The sequence below is a fragment of the Pipistrellus kuhlii genome, unplaced genomic scaffold, assembly GCF_014108245.1.
Source record: "Pipistrellus kuhlii isolate mPipKuh1 unplaced genomic scaffold, mPipKuh1.p scaffold_m20_p_51, whole genome shotgun sequence".
NCBI lineage: Eukaryota > Metazoa > Chordata > Mammalia > Chiroptera > Vespertilionidae > Pipistrellus > Pipistrellus kuhlii.
The window spans coordinates 388,189-409,557 of record NW_023425553.1 but is presented as its reverse complement, the minus strand read 5'-3'; the positions used below and the strand labels follow the sequence as shown (position 1 = coordinate 409,557).

The 21,369-nt window shown below is 55.7% G+C and overlaps 1 protein-coding gene across 10 annotated transcripts; it reads left to right on the top strand.

The window, feature by feature from the left end:
- Positions 1–3: 3 nt before the first annotated feature.
- On the top strand, positions 4–17,904 carry G6PD (glucose-6-phosphate dehydrogenase). 10 transcript variants are annotated; one of them, XM_045573515.1, is made up of 14 exons: positions 4–529; positions 751–839; positions 1,395–1,525; positions 11,217–11,254; positions 11,346–11,454; positions 13,037–13,254; positions 13,949–14,107; positions 14,238–14,363; positions 15,122–15,215; positions 15,955–16,141; positions 16,333–16,568; positions 17,117–17,193; positions 17,308–17,400; positions 17,490–17,904. In XM_045573515.1, the coding sequence occupies exons 2-14, from the start codon at positions 755–757 to the stop codon at positions 17,578–17,580; spliced, it is 1,644 nt and encodes a 547-aa protein (XP_045429471.1). In that variant the 5' UTR covers positions 4–529; positions 751–754; the 3' UTR covers positions 17,581–17,904. The 10 variants fall into 10 exon arrangements, with proteins under 10 accessions (XP_045429471.1, XP_045429469.1, XP_045429472.1 ...); XM_045573513.1 differs by having other exon boundaries at positions 751–851; XM_045573516.1 differs by having other exon boundaries at positions 5–529; positions 1,398–1,525.
- The last annotated feature ends 3,465 nt before the right edge of the window (positions 17,905–21,369 follow it).

The window sequence follows — 21,369 nt, the reverse complement described above, 5'->3', positions numbered from 1 at the left end:
CTCCGGCTGCTGAAACCCCCACTTCCGGCTTCCGGTGTCGTTGCCACGGTATCCGGAAGAAAAACACATAAGCCCTGCCCACGTCCAGGAGGCCGGCAAGAGGTGTGAAGGAGGCTGTTCCCCAAGAAGCCCGAGCCCGCCAGCCTCCGCCGGCCCTCAGTACTTTCCCTAGTGACGTGAGCACCCGCTGTTTTTCCCAGCGTCAAGCCCACATTTCTCCTAGTCTCTCCGGCAGCGGCATCCAGCCCCGGGTCGCGCGGCAGCCCCGCCCCCGCAGGGGGAGGAGTCACGACGAGGCGATTTAATTGGACCCGTTTGACCCCAGCGACCCGTCTGGACCAGGAGGCGGGGCCAAGCCGTAAACGGGGGTCCAGGAGGCGTGGCCAAGCCGCCGGCGGATGTGGAGCCCTTCGCGAGGGCACAGGGCGACCCGGGTCGGAGGAGAAAGCCGATTGCAGGGGCGGGGCCGAACCTGCAATGGATAAGTGAGCAAACGGCCAGAGCTGCCCCCGATCCTGCTAGGCGTCAGGTACGCGGAACAGTGGCGGCCGGATCGGCAGCTTGACCGCAGCTCAGGAACCGGCGCAGGTGCCCAAGGGGCGGGGCGGGCAAAAGGAGGGGGGGCGGCCTGGGATGCGCGCGCATCTGCCCGCGCCGCGCCCCGCCCCCGCGAGGGAGGGGTCCGCGGAGGCCCCGCCCACGCGCCTCGCCTGAGGCGGTCAGCTCAGCCCGGGCGCCCGCCTCCGCTAGTTAAATGGACCGGCGGGTCGCAGCGTCCGGAAACGGCCAGCAACTCCAGGGCTGCGAGCGCGGCGACAGGCGGCGGCAACCGGACACAAGTAACGAAGCGGGTGAGTGTCACGCCGTCCGAGGGGCGTGCTGCGCCGCGAGGCCCTCCGATGTGCGCGCTGAGTAGCCGGGCAGAATCAAAGGGTCTCACATCCAATCGTCCCCATCGGACCCCTGGGGAGACAGACCCTGAGAGGGACAGGGACTCGCCGGAGTCTCCCAGCTTGGCCTGAGGAGGGCTGGAGCTGCAGGGCTCACGTGCTCCAGCTCACAGGGGAGTTTCCACTTGGGATCCTGGGTGAGATGCTGCAGCAGAGTTTTGCTCACTCCTCCAGAATGGTGGCTCCAGTTGGAATCCACCGGTTCTTTGTGTAACTTTGTAAAGCACATCCTGAAAGGAGGCTGATCTGGGGAGTATGGCCGGAACGCACAGCCAGAAGTTTCTAACCCCCTCCCCCATTTTGCTCCTGCCCCCCGCCATCCACAGCGAGTGGTTTCCATCCTTAGACCTCAGCTGGGTGAGAGCTCAAAAGGCCCCTTAAGAGAGGGACCAAGTTCTCAAAGCTTTTCTGTTCCCCTGCCTTGCCAACAAGTCTTTCTCTCAGCAGAGAGCATCATGGCAGAGCAGGTGGACCTGAGCCGGACCCAGGTGTGCGGGATCCTGCGGGAAGAGCTGTACCAGGGTGATGCCTTCCATCAGTCCGAGACACATGTCTTCATCATCATGGGGGCATCGGTGAGTCTCCCCTAGGCCCTGCCTCTGAAAATGCAAAGTTAGAGCGCGATGTTGCTTAAGAGCCTTTCCTGCCAGGTGCTGGAGCTTCCCCAACCGATTGTTGGGGGGCCACTGGGGCTCCCCCTCTTGTTCCTGCCTCTGTGCCGTGATCCCCCCCAGCCCCGCCTGGAATACACTCACTTCCAGGCATTTCTGAAATCTCTGTGCAGCCCTTGACTGCAGGCCTGTGTCCTAGCGCTGGGAGGTCCTTGGGGACGGTCTGATCGGGCTTCCTCCCCCCTGGGGAAAAGTGAGGTGCAGACAGGGGAGGCGATTCATGCCACGCCTGTCTTTTTCAAACCTGTTTGTGACCTGACAAATGTCACACAGCCTGCTGATTCCAGAGGCGGGATCCGAGGCCCTATCTGCATCTTGTCTCTTTCCCAGTCAAGTTCCCCGGGGACAAACTCCCATCCCTCCTTTGAACACTGCCTCTTTGCCTTGACTTCCAAGGCCTGCTGAGCCCCATGGCCTAGCCAGTGGCCCCATCATTTTGCTCTGAAAAGATCTGCTAAGCAGCGCATGACCATTTTTGCCCATAACTTAATCTTGAGCCAGAATTCTACCAAAAGCCCTGGTGGATGATGATTCGAGCGTTGGCCTGATGACCGAAGGGTCTTGGGATCAATTCTCAGTCAAGAGCACGCGCACCTGGGTTGCAGGCCCTAGCCCTGGTTAGGGTGCGTGCTGGAGGCAACCAATCCATGTGTATCTCTCACATGGGTGTTTTCTCTCTCTCCCCCATCCCTTCTACTCTCTATAAATCAATGGGGAAATATCCCCAGGAGAGGATTAACAAACAAAAAAAAAGAATTCACCAAAACCGGTTTGGCTCAGTGGATAGAGTGTCGGCCTGCGGACTGGAAGGTCCCGGGTTCGATTCCGGTCAAGGGCATGTACCTTGGTGGCGGGCACATCCCCAGTGGAGGGTGTGCAAGAGGCAGCTGATCGATGTTTCTCTCTCATCATCGATGTTTCTAACTTTCTATCCCTCTCCCTTCCTCTCTGTAAAAAAAAAAAAAAAAAAAAAGAATTCTACCAAAACTAGTTGGCTCTTGACAGCGTAGTCATTGTCTCTCTGTGCCTTTCACATCTTGGTCCCCTCAGCTCTGGAGGACCTTGGTTCTTTGTTCCCTTTGCAGAGCCTGCTCCCTACCATCTTGGAAAAGGAGAGCCAGGGAGGAGGGTCTGCCGGTGGGGGGCAGGGAGGTCCCCCTTAAGCATCACCCTCTGCCTCCCCATAAGCCCAAGTCGGGGGGATGCACAAGAGGAACACGGGGAGGAAGGCTTGGCCTCCAAGCCTGGTCCCCCCCTCCCCCAGAGGAGCTGTACCTGTGTTGGCCGCTAACTTTAAGACCTAGGACTCTGACCATTAGGCCCTTTGTCTAGGACAGTGGTCGGCAAACCGCGGCTCTCGAGCCACATGCGGCTCTTGGGCCCCTTGAGTGTGGCTCTTCCACAAAATACCACGGCCTGGGCGAGTCTATGTTGAAGAAGCGGCGTTAGAAGAAGTTTAAGTTTAAAAAATGTGGCTCTCCAAAGGAATTGCAATTGTTCTGATGATAGTTGGCTCTGTTGACTAATGAGTTTGCCAACCACTGTGCCAGGAAATAGTTTGGAAAAGAAAGTAACTTGGGATTATGTCTCCTCCTTTCCCTCATCCCCATACCAGCCTGTCACTGGATGCACCAACAGAGCATCCCAGGCCACAAGAAATGGCTTACAGCCGAAACTGGTTTGGCTCAGCGGATAGAGCGTCAGCCTGTGGACTGAAAGGTCCCAGGTTTGATTCCGGTCAAGGGCATGTACCTTGGTTGCGGGCACATGCCCAGTGTGGGGTGTGCAGGAGGCAGCTGATCGATGTTTCTCCCTCATCGATGTTTCTAACTCTATCTCTCTCCCTTTCTCTCTGTAAAAAAAAAATCAATAAAATTTTAAAAAATGGCTTACAGCTCCAGGTCCTCACATTTTAGATGTTTCATTGAGAGCATCCAAGCTTGCTGTGTGACCTGGGGCAAGTGTCTTCCCTTCTCTGAACCTGTGTTTCTACATAGTAAATGAGGGCGCCTTTTTTTTCCATATATTTTTATTGATTTCAGAGAGGGAGAGAGAGAGAAACATCCATGATGAGAGAGAATCATTCATCGGTTGCCTCCCACAACCTGGGCATGTGCCCTGACGGGGAATTGAGCTGTGACCTCTTGGTTCATAGATCGACGCTCAACCACTGAGCCACACCGGCTGGGCGCAAATGAGTTTTTTGAAGCAAGTGCCAGGGGTCCTTGGACTCGCCGAGCTGATTCTGTGACTCCTCACTGCCTTCAGCTGTAACCAGCTTGGGGTTGGGCAACTTTGTTTTTCTTGCAATTAGTAGGGTTCCCCTTTGCTCTCCTCTGCCCTAGAGTGATAATCAGAAGCTTCTAGAGCAGAAGTAGGAAGTGCTGCTCCAGCAGGTGGAGTGGGGGAGCGCAGGAAGGGTGTCCGTCCTCCTGTTCATTTCTCCATCTCCTGTTTAAGGGCTGGAGCTGGGTGAGCCAGCCTCCCACACTCAGACAGCACGTAGAACAGCTCCCAGCGTCAGGCCTCCCATGCCTGCTCCTTCATCGCAGGAGGTAGGTGGGGCGGTACTATGAGAAACCAGTGAGTTTTCTGTTCATTCTTCCAACAAATGGCCATCAAGTGCCTCCTTGCAGCACAGAGACAGGCCCCGCCCTCCCCCTGGGACCTGTGTGCTGGGGGCTCCGGACCCAAGGTGATTTAGCAACACAATAAGAATTCAGAGTGGCGCGTGTGACAGAAGACACAAGTAGGCCTTTGTGTCACCTCCCCTGTCCCTCAGCAGCCAGATCTCATAAGGAGAGGTCTGCGGAGCCAGGGAGCATTCCACGCAAAGGAAAGAGCAAACATAGAACCCCCAGTGACTGGTGGGCCCCCCCCGGGGCAGCCTGAGCCCATGTGGCCAACTTCTGCCCCTTCCTCCTCCCCCACCCGCTTACCCAACCCTCGCCATACACCCAACTTCCTTCCGGAAGTGTTGTGATGCTGGCTCACGGGGTTACCCAATGGGCTTGAAGCTGCTGTTTGTTCCCCCTGCTGTGTAGCCACTTCCCCCCTCATCAGGAATCCCAACCCAAGCAAGAAGAGCGTGTAGTTACTTCCTGCCCCAGTCCAGAAAACTTTGGGATAAAAGAAACCAGTTTCTGTCTGGCCGGTGTGGCTCAGTGGTTAAGTGTCAACCAGGTCACAGCTCCATTCCTGGTCAGGGCACATGCCTGGGTTGCGGGCTCCATCCCCAGTGGAGGGCATGCAGGAGGCAGCCGATCAGGGATTCTCTCTCATCACTGATGCTTCTGTCTCTCTCTCCTCCCTTCCTGTCTGAAATCAATAATAAATAAATAAAATATATTTTTAAGAAAGAAACCAGTTTCTCCTTACAGATCAGCATGAGGGGAAGAATCCTGGGCCCGGCAGATCCCTTTGTTCCCCATCTGGTAGGACCTGGGCCAGCCTGGGGTGACTCTTCCCTCCACGGATACAGAGAGGAATGGGAGTAAGAGAAAGAGACCCGACTGGGAATCCACGAGGACAGGATTGGCTGACTGTATGGTTCTCAGGGAGCCCCTCATCTCTCTTGGCCTCAGTCTCCTCACCTGGACCCCAGAGGCCATGGGCTCAGTGAGTGCCCAGTGACCTGGCAACCCGGCACCTCCCTTTCTTTCCTCGGAATGTTCCTGGACTACCTTCCCCTTGGGTCGATAAGATTCTTGCTGTGTCATGATGACATTGGCAACAACCCCCGCCCCCCCAAAGTTCTGGTGATTCACCAGCCCTAGGGTGGAGCAGGGAGCTCCTTTTGTTGGCTTTGCAGCTAAGCCTACCTCGGCAGCCCTCAGTTATCTCAGCCCACTGGCCAAGGGCCAACTGGGCCCCAGCCAGGGCCCAGGCTCCACCCCAAGAGACCCAGCAGGTCCTTTTTAAAAAATGTGTTTTTATTGATTTCAGAGAGAGAGAGAGAAACACGAATGATGAGAGAGAATCATTGTTCGGCTGCCTCCTGCACGCTCCCCATTGGGGATCGAGCCCGCAACCCGGATGTGTGCCGTGAGCGGGAATCAAATCACAACCTCCTGGTCCATAAGTCGACTGGGCCACGCTGGTTGGGCACCCAGCAGACTCTTGACCTCAGTGACCCTAGCGGGACAAGATGGCCCACCCTTCGGAGCTTTGAGCCGGCAGCCAGCCCCTGGAGCGCTCTGTCACGCCTTTTGCCATAAAACCCTCGCAAACACATCAGTGGTGGTTTGTGCCTATAAGACAGGCTACAGAAGTCAAACCTGGGTGGCAACAAGCGGGTGGTGGGCAGGCTTCTCTGCCCCAGCCAGACCAGAGACTGGTGGCTGGAGATCCCAGGCAGGTCCTGCTTCTCCGGCTAAGTCACATGTTCCCAAGCAGCTCCTCTCCACTGTGATGCTCCAGCAAAATGAAGGGTTTAGGGCTCAGCCAGGGAGGCTCAGTGATTGAGCGTGGACCTATGAACCAGGAAGTCACGCTTCGATTCACGGTCGGGGCATACGCCATGGTTGCGAAGCTCAATCCCCTGTGTGGGGCGTTCAGGAGGCAACCGATCCATGATTCTCCCTCATCATTGATGTTTCTCTCTCTGTCCTTCTGCCTTCCTCTCTGAAATCAATATAATTTTTTTTTTTTTAAATGAAGGATAGAGCCGAAACCGGTTTGGCTCAGTGGATAGAGCGTCGGCCTGCGGAGTGAAAGGTCCCAGGTTCGATTCCGGTCAAGGGCAAGTACCTTGGTTGCGGGCACAGTCCCAGTAGGGAGTGTGCAGGAGGCAGCTGATCGAAGTTTCTCTCTCATCGATGTTTCTGGCTCTCAATCCCTCTCCCTTCCTCTCTGTAAAAAAATCTATAAAATATATATTTTTTAAAAATATATTTTAAATAAATTGCCGAGGCCGGTTTGGCTCAATGGATAGAGCGTCGGCTTGGGGACTGAAGGGACCCGGGTTCGATTCCGGTCAAGGGCATGTACCTTGGTTGCGGGCATATCCCCGGTAGGGGCTGTGCAAGAGGCGGCTGATCGATGACTCTCTCTCATCGATGTTTCTAACTCTCTATCTCTCTCCCTTCCTCTCTGTACAAAATCAATAAAATATATTTTTAAATATATATATATATATTTAATAAATATATAATAAATGAATAAAAATAAATAAAAATAAATAAAAATAAATAAATAAAAATAAATAAATAAAATAAATAAAAATAAATGAAGGATAGAGGAAAGATTGCCGCATCTCACCAAAAGCCCCTGTAATTGCTCCACACCCACATGTGGCATGCTTAGATCTGATCAGTGTCTTCCCACATTCCTTCTGGCAGAGGAGTCCGGCCCAGGCCGGCTTCGAGAGCTGCTGCCAGGCCTCACACCCTCCTCTGCCCTGGGTGCTGTCACCTCTTCCTCAGGTGACCTGGGGCCCAGCAGACCCGCTGGGTGCAGAGGCTGAGCGGAACAAGACAAGCAGGTTCTCTGGCTAATTAATCCCAGAGGGAATGGCAAGAGCAAACAGACGGGTGTGGGCACCGTGACTCAGCAGACAGGAAACTAGTCCCCTGCCACCACTCCATGCCCACGGCCTGTCCCGATTCCCCACGGCCTGCTGGAATGTGACGGTAAGCAAACAGCTCCTGCCACCAGGCATTTGCAGGCCGAGCTTCTGATTATGTCTCCTGCGGACTAGTCCCCAGCAAACCCTCTCCTGGACAACAGGCCGAACACTGAGCCAGGTGACAGAAGCAGAGTCCTCACCCAGCCCCACTGATGGGAGAGGCCAGAGGCGGGCACTGCTGTTCGCTATAGGTATTGCCGCCCTGAGGGCTCCTGGGTCCCGAGGGACAGAGAGGGGAAGCCTCGGAGCTGGTGAGGGCAGCCATCTGATGCCACTATGGTAGTGCTTCGCGTGGAAGGTGGCAGTTAGGGACGCGCTCCCAGCCATTAGAGATCAGCGGTGAGCAGTTGGCAGGCTTGGGCAGGGGCACCGGCACGGCATACCCTGATTTGGAAACGGCCCGCTTTGCAAGTTTGGGGTCCCGACTGGAGATGGCCAGCCCACACCTGCTTGTGTGAGCTGGTGCTCAGCAGACTCTGGGCTGGAAGACACCTGGAGGTGTCCGCCTGCAGGTCCCCACCTTAAGCCCTGGGTAGAGGTGAGGTCACCCAAGGACACTGAAGACGAAGCAAAGGACAGGAGGAGCATGAACATTCAAGGCAGCAGGCATTCCAGGGAACCTGCATTTTCAGAAACTGCCTTCCCCCACCTCTGCCCACAAAGGGACCTCCCCCCTCCAGGAGCACCCTCCTAGGCCCCCAGTGCCTCCTGACTGCCTGTCTTTGGAGGGATTTTCTTTCATTTATTCTCAAGTGCCACTAGTCCTTTTTTTTTTTTTTTTTTAATATATTTTTGTTGATTTCAGAGAGGAAGGAAGAGGGAGAGAGAGAGAGAAACATCAATGATGAGCCGAAACCGGTTTGGCTCAGTGGTAGAGCGTCGGTTTGAGGACTGAAAGGTCCCAGGTTCGATTCCGGTCAAGGGCATGTACCTTGGTTGCGGGCACATCCCCGGTAGGGAGTGGGTAGGGGGTGTGCAAGAGGCAGCTGGTCGATGTTTCTCTCTCATCGACGTTTCTAGCTCTATCCCTCTCTCCTCCTCTCTGTAAAAAAATCAATAAAATATATTTTTTTAAAAAGAAAAAGAAAAGAAACATCAATGATGAGAGAGAATCATGGATCGGCTGCCTCCTGCACGCCCCACACTGGGGATCAAGCCCACAACCCAGGCACGTGCCCTTGACCGGAATCGAACCTGGGACCTTTCAGCCCTCAGGCCGACGCTCTATTCCACCCAGCCAAACCGGCTAGGGCGCCGCTAGACTTTTTAAAATATATATTTTTAATTGATTTCAGAGAGGAAGGGAGAGAGAAACAGCAATGATGAGAGAATCATTGACTGGCTGCCTCCTGCACTCCCCACACTGGGAATGAAGCCCACAACCCGGGCATCTGCCCTGACCAGGACTCGATCTGTGACCACTGAGCCACACCGGCCAGGCAGCAGAGGGGTTTTAACCAGGTTGGGATTGCATTGGTCCCAGGCGCATGGCCTCCTTTTTTTCTGCCTGGGGCGAATTCAGATCCATCGCAGCCTAGCATGATCTTATCCCCGCCCCCACCCCATTGATTGGCAACGCCGAGTGGAGCCTCGGTCGTGTCCGGGCCCGTCCCGAGCTTCAATTACAGGGCAGGCAGATGAAAGGGCTTGCTGCTCTGTTCCTCTCCCGGAGCCTGTGACCGGAGGCTGACAAAGTGACAGCGCGTGGGAATGCCCACAGCCACTGGGCCGGAACCTGGGGAGAAGGAACCTTGTGATTCTTTCTAATGAGTCTGCTGTCAAGTTTGTGCACTTTGCCATATCGTTGCTCACAGTTGCCGTGTATCACACCCTTGCTTTTCTTTTGGGAAATGTTCACACGCACACAGAGTCGACAGAATAGCCCTATGAATGGCCACTGTCCATGGCCCAGCTCCCACAGTGCTCTGCCATCTTGCTTTACCCACTTTCTACCCTCTGCTCAATTCCTGTGGGTTTGTTCTTTTTTACCATGTTTTTATTGATTTCAGAGAGGGAGAGGGAGGGAGAGAGAGAAACATCAATGATGAGAGAAAATCATTGATCGGCTGCCTCCTGCGCGCCCCCCACTGGGGATCAAGCCTGCAAACCCCAGCGTATATATACCCTGATCCGGAATCAAGCCCGGGACCATTCAGTCTGCAGGCCGATGCTCTAATCACTGAGCCAAACCTGGTAGGGTTTTATTAGTCTTTTTCAAACACCAGATTTTGGCTTTGTTCATCTTTTGCTTTGCTTTCTATTTTATTAATTCTTCTTTATTTCCCGCCTTGTAAATTGTTCAGCTTGAAAATTCTGCTGTGCTTGCCCTGGCTGGTGTGGCTCAGCTAGTGTGGCTCAGTTGGTCGTCCCATGCACCAAAAGGTCGTGGGTTCGATTCCCAGTTAGGGCACATATTCAGGTTGTAGATTCGATCCCCAGCCCCAATTGGGAGCATGTACAGAAGGCAGCCAGCTGATCGATGTTTCTGATGTCAATGTGTTTCTCTCTCTCTGTCTCTCTCTCTCACACACCCCCACCCCTCTCTATAAAAATCAATGCAAATGTCGGGTGAAAAAAAAATTTAAATATATTTTATTAATTTTTTACAGAGAGGAAGAGAGAGGGATAGAGAGTTAGAAACATCGATGAGAGAGACTCATCGATCAGCTGCCTCTTGCACACCCCCTACTGGGGATGTGCCCTCAACTAAGGTACATGCCCTTGACCGGAATCGAACCTGGAACCTTTCAGTCCGCAGACCAAGGCTCTATCCACTGAGCCAAACCGGTTTCGGCCTTCGTACAAGTTTTGATATGTGCCACTTCCACTGCCATTCGGCTCCAGTGAGCAGCATATCCGGGTTTCCTTCAGCCCGGGAGCTGCCCGGAAGTGGGCCCTCTGGTTGGGGTTTGGCTCCCTTTGCTTGCACCAAGGCCAGAGACCACGGCCTGTGTGACTGCAGAGTGGCCAGGCTGGTCCTGGTGCCTCCTGGCCAGCAGAGGGGCCGCCTACCTCAAGGAGGCTCCTGCGATACGTGGGTGCTGTTAGTTCAGGGTCACCGTAAAGGCTCTCATTCAAGCTCCTCTGACTACCTCAAGGAGGAAAACAGGTATGCTTCTGGCCGAGACCGGTTTGGCTCAGTGGATAGAGCGTCGGCCTGCGGACTGAAAGGTCCCGGGTTCGATACCGGTCAAGGGCATGTACCTTGGTGGCGGGCACATCCCCGGTAGGGGGTGTGCAGGAGGCAGCTGATCGATGATTCTCTCTCATCGATGTTTCTAACTCTCTATCCCTCTCTCTTCCTCTAGGTAAAAAAATCAATAAAAAAATATTTTAAAAAAATATCCAGGATATCTCTAAATTAAAAACAAAACAAAACCAAAAAAAAACAGGGATGCTTCTGGTTGAGTGCTGACCCCGAGTGAGTACCCAGATCCCAAAGTGGGGTGACAACCTAGGTCATGTCCCCAGCTTCTCTTTCTTTTAAAACATGTATTTTTATTAATTTCTGAGAGGAAGGGAGAGGGGGAGAGAGAGAAACATCAATGATGAGCCAAAACCGGTGTGGCTCAGTGGATAGATCATTGGCCTGTGGACTGAAGGGTCCCGGGTTCGATTCCGGTCAAGGACATGTACCCTGGTTGCGGGCACATCCCCAGTAGGGGGTGTGCAGGAGGCAGCTGATGGATGTTTCTCTTTCATCGATGTTTCTGACTCTGTATTCCTTTCCCTTCCTCTCGGTAAAAAATCAATAAAATATATTTGAGGGGAAAAAAAAAGAAAGAAAAACATCAATGATGAGAGACAATCATTGATCAGCTGCCTCCTGCACGCTCCACACTGGGAATGGAGCCCACAACCCAGGCACGGAACCGTGACCTCCTGGTTCATAGGTCAGTGCTCAACCACTGAGCCATGCTGTCCGGGCTCCCCAGCTTCTCCTAACCATGCCTGTTCCCTCCGCCACAGGGTGACCTGGCCAAGAAGAAGATCTACCCCACCATCTGGTAAGCACCCCCTCCACTCATCCCACTGCCCCGGGCCTTCCAGGCCTTCCCCCCCCTCCCCGCCCTGCCCTCGGCCATGCTTTGCCCTCAGGTGGCTGTTCCGGGACGGCCTTCTGCCCGAAAACACCTTCATCGTGGGCTATGCCCGCTCTCGCCTCACGGTGGCTGACATCCGGAAGCAGAGCGAGCCCTTCTTCAAGGTGAGTAGCTGCTGGGGTCTGTGAAGGGGTGCCCTTCCCTCCTCCCATTCCCGCTCTCTGCTTCTCCTCCCCCCGAGCCCGGCCCTCCTCTCCTTGTCCCGGTCAGGCCTTGTTAAGACAGTCACCGGGGGCCACTCATGCCCAAGCGTGTCATCCTTTCCCTCCTCAAAACCACCCACACCACTCTGCCAAGTTGGCACAGAAAACTCTGCCCTCCTGCTTCTGCCACTTCCTTGATGACAGGGGGAGCGCAGAGTGGAGTATAGGAACCCCGTGAGCCTGAGACTCCTGTTTCCCACCCCCCTCATGTGGGCTCGCTGGGCCCCAGGACCAGGAGCAGAAAAAGCCTCTAGCCCAGGGGTGGGGAATGTCCGGCCCGAGGGCCGTATAAGGCCCGCAAAATCCTTTAATCCAGCCCTGCCAAGGCATTAGGAGTGAATGAAATGTCTGACCAAATATAGCAGGCTAATTTTTTAAAGGCCATTTATTTATTTATGTAGATGTTATTGTTCATTCTCACCTGGGGATATTTTTTCCATTGATTTTTTTTTTTATTCTAACTTCTCTAGATTCCTTTTTACTTGTTTTATTTGTATAGATTTCACAGAGGAAGACAGAGGGAGAGAGATAGGAACATCAGTGATGAGAGAGAATCATCGATCGGCTGCCTCCTGCATGCCCCCTACTAGGGATCAAGCCAGCAACCTGCATGTGCCCTGGACCAGAATCAAACCCGGGACCCTTTAACCCACAGGCTGACGCTCTACGCACTGAGCCAAACCGGCTAGGGCTCCATTGATTTTTAGAGAGAACGGGTGGGAGGGGGAGAGACAGAGAAACTTCAATGTAAGAGAGACACATTGTTTGGTTGCCTCCTGCACGAGTCCAAGCAGGGCCAGGGACAGAGCCTAAACTAGCTATTAAGTTAAGTGGATAATTTTGTATGGCCCTCGAATGATGTTATAAATATCCATATGACCCTTGCCAGATTAAAGGTTCCCCACCCCTGCTCTAGACTAGGGGTGTCGAACTCAATCAGAGAAGGGGCCAAAATCTAAAATCCAGCCTAAATCGCGGGCCGAATGGTTTACTGAACAGTCATAAACTGTCATTGTGATGGAAACGCAGCGGAGTGCAGTGATGACAGCGCGGTGCGGGCCACATTGCAAGGCCTGGCGGGACAGATTTGGCCCACGGGCCTTGTGTTTGACACATGTGCTCTAGACCATAGAAATCCTAGCTTTGCGTTTTCCCAACACAACGAAGTTTGCAGTAATGACCTTAGAAAGAGAAATCTTTCTCCGGTGTGTTTCTCCCAGGTCAACCTTTCCCGAAGTCTGACTTCTGTCTTAGGGCACGAGGTCCCCAGGAGTGACTGTGCCCATCCTGGCCCTCGCCTGGCACTGCGAGGCCCCATCTCCTGCAATGATCGTGTGGGAAGGCCTCCCCTTCCAGTGTGGAAGGCTGACGAAATGGGGGTGTGAACCTCGTGTGGGGCTAGGGTGATGGACTCCCAGAGGAGCCTGCCCTGGCTGCGGAATGGGTGAGGGGGGGCTGACATCCCTGTGTCCGTCTCCCCCAGGCCACCCCCGAGGAGAAGGCCAAGCTGGAGGAGTTCTTTGCCTGCAACTCCTACGTGTCTGGCCAGTACGATCAGGCAGTCTCCTATGAGCACCTCAATGAGCACATCAATGCCCTCTGCCAGGGCTCACAGGCCAACCGCCTCTTCTACCTGGCCTTGCCCCCCACCGTCTATGAGGCCGTCACCAAGAACATCCGAGAGACCTGCATGAGCCAGACGTAAGGCTTGTCTTTTGCCCTTCCTTCCTGCCTCCTCGGTGGGCCCTACCTGGAGCTGGCCTGCCCTGGCAGCTGTCCATGGACCCCGGGCACACCAGTCTAGGGAGCCGCAAAAAGGCTCGACGTTAATTAACTCCACAAAGAATGGAATAGGCTGCAAACACGGTAGCTTTCCAACATCCTTGCTGAAAATGCTACCACACATATTTACATTGCAAAGTCTGTGTGGACCCTCAAAGGTTTACCTCACTAGAAATTGGACTGTTCCTGGACGCAATCCCCAATAACACCACAAGGTGTCAGTGTGGTTCCATGAAACTGCCCGTTGCGGCTGCGTTGACTTTTTGGCATTTCCCAAGGTTCCCTTCCAGAACACAAGGTGGCGGTGTTGCTCCACAAGAAATCACGCTTCCTGGGCTTGGCCTTTCCCTTGTTTCCCCAAAGCCACAGCCATCTTTTTCTTTGGCCTGGTTTAGAATACAGAACGCCATGTTAACTCTCAGTGGGCATTAACCAAAAAAGGGACTTTCTGCCATTTTGAAACCCACAGATATAATTGCCCCCTCCTCCTGTTCTCCCCCACTAGCTCTGGGGCCACTCGGGAGGAGAGGTTATTGGGGGGGGGGAGGGGTGAGGTTCTGGCCTCTGCTCCCCTCGGAGGGTGCGGGAGTCACGCAGCTCTGGGCTCCTGCAGGGGCTGGAACCGCATCATTGTGGAGAAGCCCTTCGGAAAGGATCTGCAGAGCTCCGACCGCCTGTCCAACCACATCGCCTCCCTGTTCTGCGAGGACCAGATCTACCGCATCGACCACTACCTGGGCAAGGAGATGGTCCAGAACCTCATGGTGCTGAGGTGCAGCCCGGGATGGTTATGGGGGATGGGGGGAGGGGGACTGGGTTGAGGGCGGGCTCTGGGGGGCTTAGCCTGCCCTGTTGCTGCCCCATCGGATGCAGCACCGGCCTCTGCCCTGCCCCTCCTGCAGGTTTGCCAACCGGATCTTCGGCCCCATCTGGAACCGGGACAATGTCGCCTGCGTCATCCTCACCTTCAAGGAGCCCTTTGGTACCGAGGGCCGCGGGGGCTACTTCGATGAATTTGGGATCATCCGGTGAGAGCCCTTGACCCCTTCCTAGGAGGCCAGAATGGGCATGGGGCGCAAGCCTGCCTCCTACAGGGTTCCTCCTTCGCCACCCAAAGTTTAAATTCTGCAGGAGAGTCTCATCAGTCAGCGGTAGCTATGAAGGGAGAGCCACTGCCTCCTTCCTTGCCTTGAGGGAACCTGGGAGACACTAGATTTAGGAAATGAGTCTTGTAACTTGCGGCTCAGAAGTCTCACTTGAGCCCTGGCTAGTGTGACTCCGTTGGTTGGAGCATCGTCCCATACACCAAAAGGGCATGGGTTCGATTCCAGGTTGTGGGTTTGATTCCCAGTCAGGGTGCATACAGGAGGCAACCAATTGATGTTCCTCTCCCACATCGATGTTTCTCTCCCCCACCACCTCTCAAAGAAAAAAATCAATAAAAACATATTGGCTCAGTGGATAGTGTCGGCCTCCGGACTGAAGGGTCCCGGGTTCGATTCCAGTCAGGGACACATGCCCGGGTTTCAGACTCCATCCTCAGTGTGGGGAGTGCAGGAGGCAGCCGATCAATGATTTCTCATCATTGATGTTTCTGTCTGTCTCCCCCTCTCCCTTCCTCTCTGAAATCAATAAAAATATTGGGGAGGAGTAAAAACAAAAAGTCCCACTTGAAGCCGCAGCCCCCAAAACCTGGCCCACAGGGAGGGGGCCGAGGCGGGCTCACTCCTCACACCTGCCTTCCAACCCGCAAGCCCTGACCCACTTCCGCCTGCTTCCCCGCCAGGGATGTGATGCAAAACCACCTGCTGCAGATGCTGTGTCTGGTTGCCATGGAGAAGCCAGCCTCCACAAACTCCGACGATGTCCGCAATGAGAAGGTAGGTGGAGGCATGCCCTCCCCATCCTCGCTGCCAGCTCTGTGAAGGCGTGCCCTGGCTGGCAGTCAGAAGACCCGGATGTCATGTGGCAGGACCAACAGTGACTGCTGTGTGACCACGGGCAGACCCATTGCCTGTCTAAGCCTTAGCTTCTCCTTCAGGAAAAAAAATGAGGTTTTTCTGGGGGTTTCCGGGTCATGTGGCTCCTCATGCTGTGCTCCATCTTCTTTTTAAATATATTCTAGTATTTTATTGATTTTTTTTACAGAGAGGAAGGGAGGGGGATAGAGAGTTAGAAACATCGATGAGAGAAACATCGATCAGCTGCCTCTTGCACACCCCCTACTGGGGATGTGCCCGCAACCAAGGTACATGCCCCTGACCGGAATCGAACCCGGGACCTTTCAGTCCGCAGGCCGACGCTCTAGCCACTGAGCCAAACCGGTCAGGGCTCCATCTTTTTTTTTTTTTTTTTTTTTTAGTACATTTTTATTGATTTCAGAGAGGAAGGGAGAGGGAGAGAGAGATAGAAGCATGAATGATGAGAGAACCATCCGATCGGCTGCCTCCTGCACGCTCTGCATTGGGGATCGAGCCCGCCACCTGGGCACGTGCCCTGACAGAGAATTGAACCGTGACCTCCTGGTTCATAGGTCAATGCTCAACCACCGAGCCCCATGGGCCAGGCTAGCTCCATCTTTTTACTCAAGGGATCCCTCTCTCCCTGCCTCTATCCCAGGTCAAGGTGTTAAAATGCATCTCAGAGGCGCAGGTGAAAAACGTGGTGCTGGGCCAGTACGTAGGCAATCCCAAGGGCGAGGGTGAGGCCGCCAAAGGGTACCTGGACGACCCCACGGTGCCCCGGGGATCCACCACCGCCACCTTCGCAGCTGTGGTCCTCTATGTGGAGAACGAGCGGTGGGATGGTGAGTGACACGTCACAGAGCGCTTCTCCCCGGGGTCTGACCACGCAGGGACAGGGGACCCCAAAAGGGAAAGGGCCAACAGGGTGGGACCCGGGCGCCTCACTACCCAGGGCCACGCACACACCCTGTCGCGCACACGGCCGGCCTGGGCCGTGGCAGAGCCCGCCCTGAGGCAACCCACTCCCGCCCAGGCGTGCCCTTCATCCTGCGCTGCGGCAAAGCCCTGAACGAGCGCAAGGCCGAGGTGCGCCTGCAGTTCCGCGACGTGGCCGGCGACATCTTCCAGCAGCAGTGCAAGCGCAACGAGCTGGTGATCCGCGTGCAGCCCAACGAGGCAGTGTACACCAAGATGATGACCAAGAAGCCCGGCATGTTCTTCAACCCCGAGGAGTCCGAGCTGGACCTCACCTACGGCAACAGATACAAGGTGGGCGCCCAGACCTGGCGGGGGGCACCGGCCCTGGGGGAGGCACCCGGCCCTGGGGGAGGCACCCGGCCCTGGGGGAGGCACCCAGTCCTGGGGGAGGCACCCAGTCCTGAGGGTGGACATCCAGCCCTGGGGGAGGCACCCAGCCCTGGGGGGATCACCCAGCCCTGGGGGGGCACCCAGTCCTGGGGGGGGACCCAGCCCTGAGGGGGGGCACCCAGCCCTGGGGAGATCACCCAGCCCAGAGGGGGGGCACCCAGCCCTGGGGGAGGCACCCAGCCCTGAGGGAGGGCACCCAGTCCTGGGGGAGGCACCCAGCCCTGAAGGGCACCCAGCCCTGGGGGAGGGCACCCAGTCCTGGGGAGGCACCCAGCCCTGAGGGAGGGCACCCAGCCCTGGGGGAGGCACCCAGCCCTGAGGGAGGGCACCCAGTCCTGGGGGTCACCCAGTCCTGGGGGGATCACCCAGCCCTGAGTGGGGACACCCAGCCCTAGGGATGCAGGGGGCTGGGGGCACGCAGGCAGCCTCAGCGCCATCCTCTCCTCCAGAACGTGAAGCTCCCCGATGCTTACGAGCGCCTCATCCTGGACGTGTTCTGTGGGAGCCAGATGCACTTTGTGCGCAGGTGAGGGGGTTCCCGTGCTCCTGTGTGCCCGGGGGCGGGGCTCCAGGCGGTGGGCACAGCCTGCGCCCGCCCTTCCCTCCACGTCCCCCCAAAGACGCACACGTGTCCCCCCAGTGACGAGCTGCGGGAGGCCTGGCGGATCTTCACGCCGCTGCTGCACCAGATCGAGCGCGAGAAGCCACAGCCCATCCCCTACGTGTACGGCAGGTGAGGCGCACACAGGGCGAGGGCGACACGGAAGGGGACCCTGGAGCTTGGGGGGACACTCACGTCTCCCCTCTGCCTCTCTCTCTCAGCCGAGGTCCAGCGGAAGCAGATGAGCTGATGAAGAGAGTGGGCTTCCAGTATGAGGGCACTTACAAGTGGGTGAACCCCCACAAGCTCTGAGCCCTGGGCCCCTCCCCACCTCCCGTTGGGAGGACTTCGGGACCATAGGCGTCAGCCTCACATTCCCGGCCTCGGGCCCAGCTACATTCCTGAACCTCCGACACCCGCGCTGTGACTGCCCCTGGCCACCACGGGCCCCGCCTGAGCCAGCTGCCCAGCAGTCCCCCGTGTCTTGGGCCCCCTGAACTGTCCCTGCGCCCTGCCAGGCCAACTCTGCACTCCACGGCCCACCCTCCATAGGGGCCCCTCTCGCTACTAGAAAAGCAGAAGCAGCAGGTGGGACGCCCCGCCTCCGCCCATGCCATTAAATCCACAAGCACACCTCTCCCCTGGCTGTTTCCTTTCTGCCACCCGTGACCACGAGGCCAGCCCACCTGGTGGGGGCCTCTGGCTCCCTGCCTTTCTCAGGACCCATCCCTCACCTCTGCCCCCGTTTCCTGTTCCTGCATCCCAGCACCCCGAGGGTCCCCCTCACGTCTGTGCCTCCACCCTGTCCCACCCCACAGGACACAAGGATAAGAGCGAGTCTTTTGCACCTGAATGCTTCCGTGAGCGTGCCGCCCGCACGGACCTGCACCCTGAGTGTTCCTGCAGGGACTCCATGAGGGCCGTTGGCACATTGCTGGTCCACGGAAGTAAGAAGGATTTAGGAAGGAAAGGCAGCAGGGCTCATGACTAACATCAGAGGCCAAGAGGGAGGAGGTAGTCCAGGGAGGCGCCACCGCCTGGCCACTCTGAGGTAGACAGCTGGGGTTCCCAGGCACCTAACAAGCATGCCCTGGGGCTTAGGAGAACTTACGTATCCCGTTACAATCCCGTTACAATCCGGGAGGCCAAAAGTGTATTCTAGGAGTAGGCAAGGCCGAACTGCCTCCAAACTAGGGGAGGGACCTTCCTTGTCTCTTCCAACTTCTGCTGGTGGCGAGCACTCCTTGGCTTGTAGGCACATCCCTGTCTGCTTTCTTCTTCATGTAGCCATCTCCCTGTGTGTATCTGTCTCCTGCTTTCTTAAACCTGCCTTGACTACCTCTGCAGACACGCTATTTTCAAATAAGGTCGCATTCCGAAGATCCAGGGAGACACGGATTTGGGGGGCACACTGTTCAACCCAGTATGATCGGAACAAAGGCAGCACCCCTTGTGCGGCTGTCCCCCCTCCTCCCCAGCTCCTAAGCTGAGCACTGGAAAGATGGCAGGAACCAGCACTGTGGTCCCTGCGTTCATAAGCCTGGGTTCCTTTAGGTGCAGCCAACCAGAAACAAAAGGGACAGATAAAATGATCAGATGGCCCTGGCCGGTGGGCTCAATGGTTAGAGTGTTGGCCCTAGGTTGCAGGTTTGATCCTGTGTGTCTCACATCTATGTTTCTCTCCCTGCCCTCTCCCTTCCACTCTAAAAATCAATGGAAAATATGTCCTCCAGTGAGGACTAGCAACGACACAATAATCAGATGGTGGGTAGTACATTTTCTGGAGGGAAGAAACCAGCAATCTAGGAGGTGAGAACACGTCCTGGGGCCCTGCCACTGCCACGGCTGGGGTGCCAGGATAGGGAAGGCCCTCAAGCTGTTGGCAAGAACTTGATCACCACAAATCCTTTCTCCAGCTTGGCCTGTGCTCCCCCTGTCCCCACCTCTGCTTGGAAAGCAATTGCCTGGGGCTCTTTCCTCCCACCATCCTTGGACTGCCATTGGAAGCCAACTTCTTACTCCTGCACAGCCTATTGCCATCCCATAAGCGAGGATGGCATGTCACCCCACACATACACAGCATATACAAACCATCTCTGGGCACCATTCCTTCTCTCCCCATCTCCATGGGAGGCGGCACCTCCGGGATGTGGGAGGAGGGAGATCAAGTTCACCTGGACCCCATTGAATAGGGAAAGAGGAGCTTTATGGGACAGGGACAGGTCATAGACCCTTAAGTAAGGTGGCTTTTCAAAGCTGAGTGTGGACTGTGTCCAGGTCCACGCAGAGCACCTGAGAAGGCTCCATGTGGACAGGATTGGAGGCCAGGCCTTGGCCATGGCCTTGGTCCTCACCCCTGTGCCCTGGAGAAGGGGCAGTGGACCAGTCTAGGGACTCAGGCTCCCTCTAAGCCTTTGGCTCCGCTGTGGCTACAGAGGATCTTTCCCTTGACTGAGGTGCAGTCACGTGGCAGCAATGGTGTAGAGGCAGCTTTGCAAAAGGCCCAGGATGGCACAAAGAGCAATGAACCCCCAGATGGTGACCTGAATAGTGCAGAGCCAGTCTCTGAAGGCCCAGCCACGCCTTCCCCCTGCTTACCACCAGAGGGCGGTGTCAACCCTGCCGGCTGGCAGAGTAGGCTCAGCTAAATCCCCACCCACCTGGCCTGCACTCCTGAAACCCAATCCTCAAAAGACAGACCTGAGGAGGACCTCAGCCTTGGGGGCCAAAGCAGATAAACTAAGGTACAGGGGCCCTCAACAGCCCCGCGGGGGTCTTCATGCTCAGAGTCCTTTCACAGAAACCACCCCCCCCCAACTTGACATACTTTGGGGGGGCTAGCAGATCTGGGTACTAGCGATAGTGTTTTCCAGGGGAAGGTGCCAGCATGGCATCATCAAGGGGGCCCCTCCAAGAAGTGTGGGAAGCTCCAAATAGGGCAGCAGCAGGGGCCATGGACGGGGGGCCCCCAGCTCCTGCCTAGGCCCCCAGCACATGGTGACCGTGTGTGAGCAGGGAGGAGGGACTCGGGGGGGCCATCTGATCCTGCTCTGGGTGTATCCGCTGTGACACAGATCTGGGTGCTACACTGGGGCTTAGATGTGAGGACACTCAACTGTCACCTGATCCCTGAGTGCCTATGAGGGAGAACTAGGTGAAAGCGCTGATGAGGACAGCCAGCTGTCATGTCCGCTGTGGAAGCCTGCAATGGGGAGAGGCATGAGGTCCGAGTATCTACAACACATGTGTCAAACACAAGGCCCGCGGGCCAAATCCGTCCCGCCAGGCCTTGCAATGTGGCCCGCACCGCGCTGTCATCACTGCACTCCGCTGCGTTTCCATCACAATGACAGTTTATGACTGTTCAGTAAACCACTCGGCCCACGATTTAGGCTGGATTTTAGATTTTGGCCCCTTCTCTGATTGAGTTCGACACCCCTAATCTACAATGAGGGATCCAGTGAAGACAGTCACTTGTCACCTCATCTCTGGGTCAATCCATTCCGACACAGACCTTAGGGCCTCCCTGATCCGAGTCAAATGTCACCTCAGCTCTGGGGCCCCACATTGTGGAACAGAGGTGACAGACCTGGTGAGGAGAGTCTGGAATGTCTGTGCGCTTACACTGGGACAGAGGTGACAGCCTCGGGTGAGGAAAGACGCCCATCACCTCAGCTCGGGGTGGTGACATTGGTGCTGAGGTATAAGGCTTTCGACTGGGACCAAGCAGAAGGGCCATGTGAGGACAGCCAACAGCTCCCTCAGCTCTGGGGCCTGCACTGGCGTAGAGGCATGGCATTGAGTCAACATTTAATTTCTAGATGCCTAGACTACACTGAGTGGCCAAATTATGATGATCTCTGAATGCATAGTAATCTGGCCAATCGGTGTATAGCCTATATAATAAAAGGCTAATATGTAAGTTGTTCCCTCCACCAGGAGTTCGTCCAGCATGTAAGCCAGCCAACCATCCATGTTCCCTCCCCCTGGCCAAGCTGGCCAGACCCCACCCATGCACAAATTCATGCTCCAGGCCTCTAATATACAATATATACATACATGCACACACGTTCAGAGATCATCATAATCTGGCCACTCAGT

Excerpts from the sequence above, each read along its gene's own strand:
- G6PD (XM_045573513.1), top strand. The coding sequence starts at position 755 with ATGGACCGGCGGGTCGCAGCGTCCGGAAACGGCCAGCAACTCCAGGGC. Across the intron at positions 852-1,394 it reads GGACACAAGTAACGAAGCGG|CAGAGAGCATCATGGCAGAG; the intron begins GTGAGTGTCACG and ends TCTTTCTCTCAG. Across the intron at positions 1,526-11,216 it reads TCATCATCATGGGGGCATCG|GGTGACCTGGCCAAGAAGAA; the intron begins GTGAGTCTCCCC and ends CCTCCGCCACAG.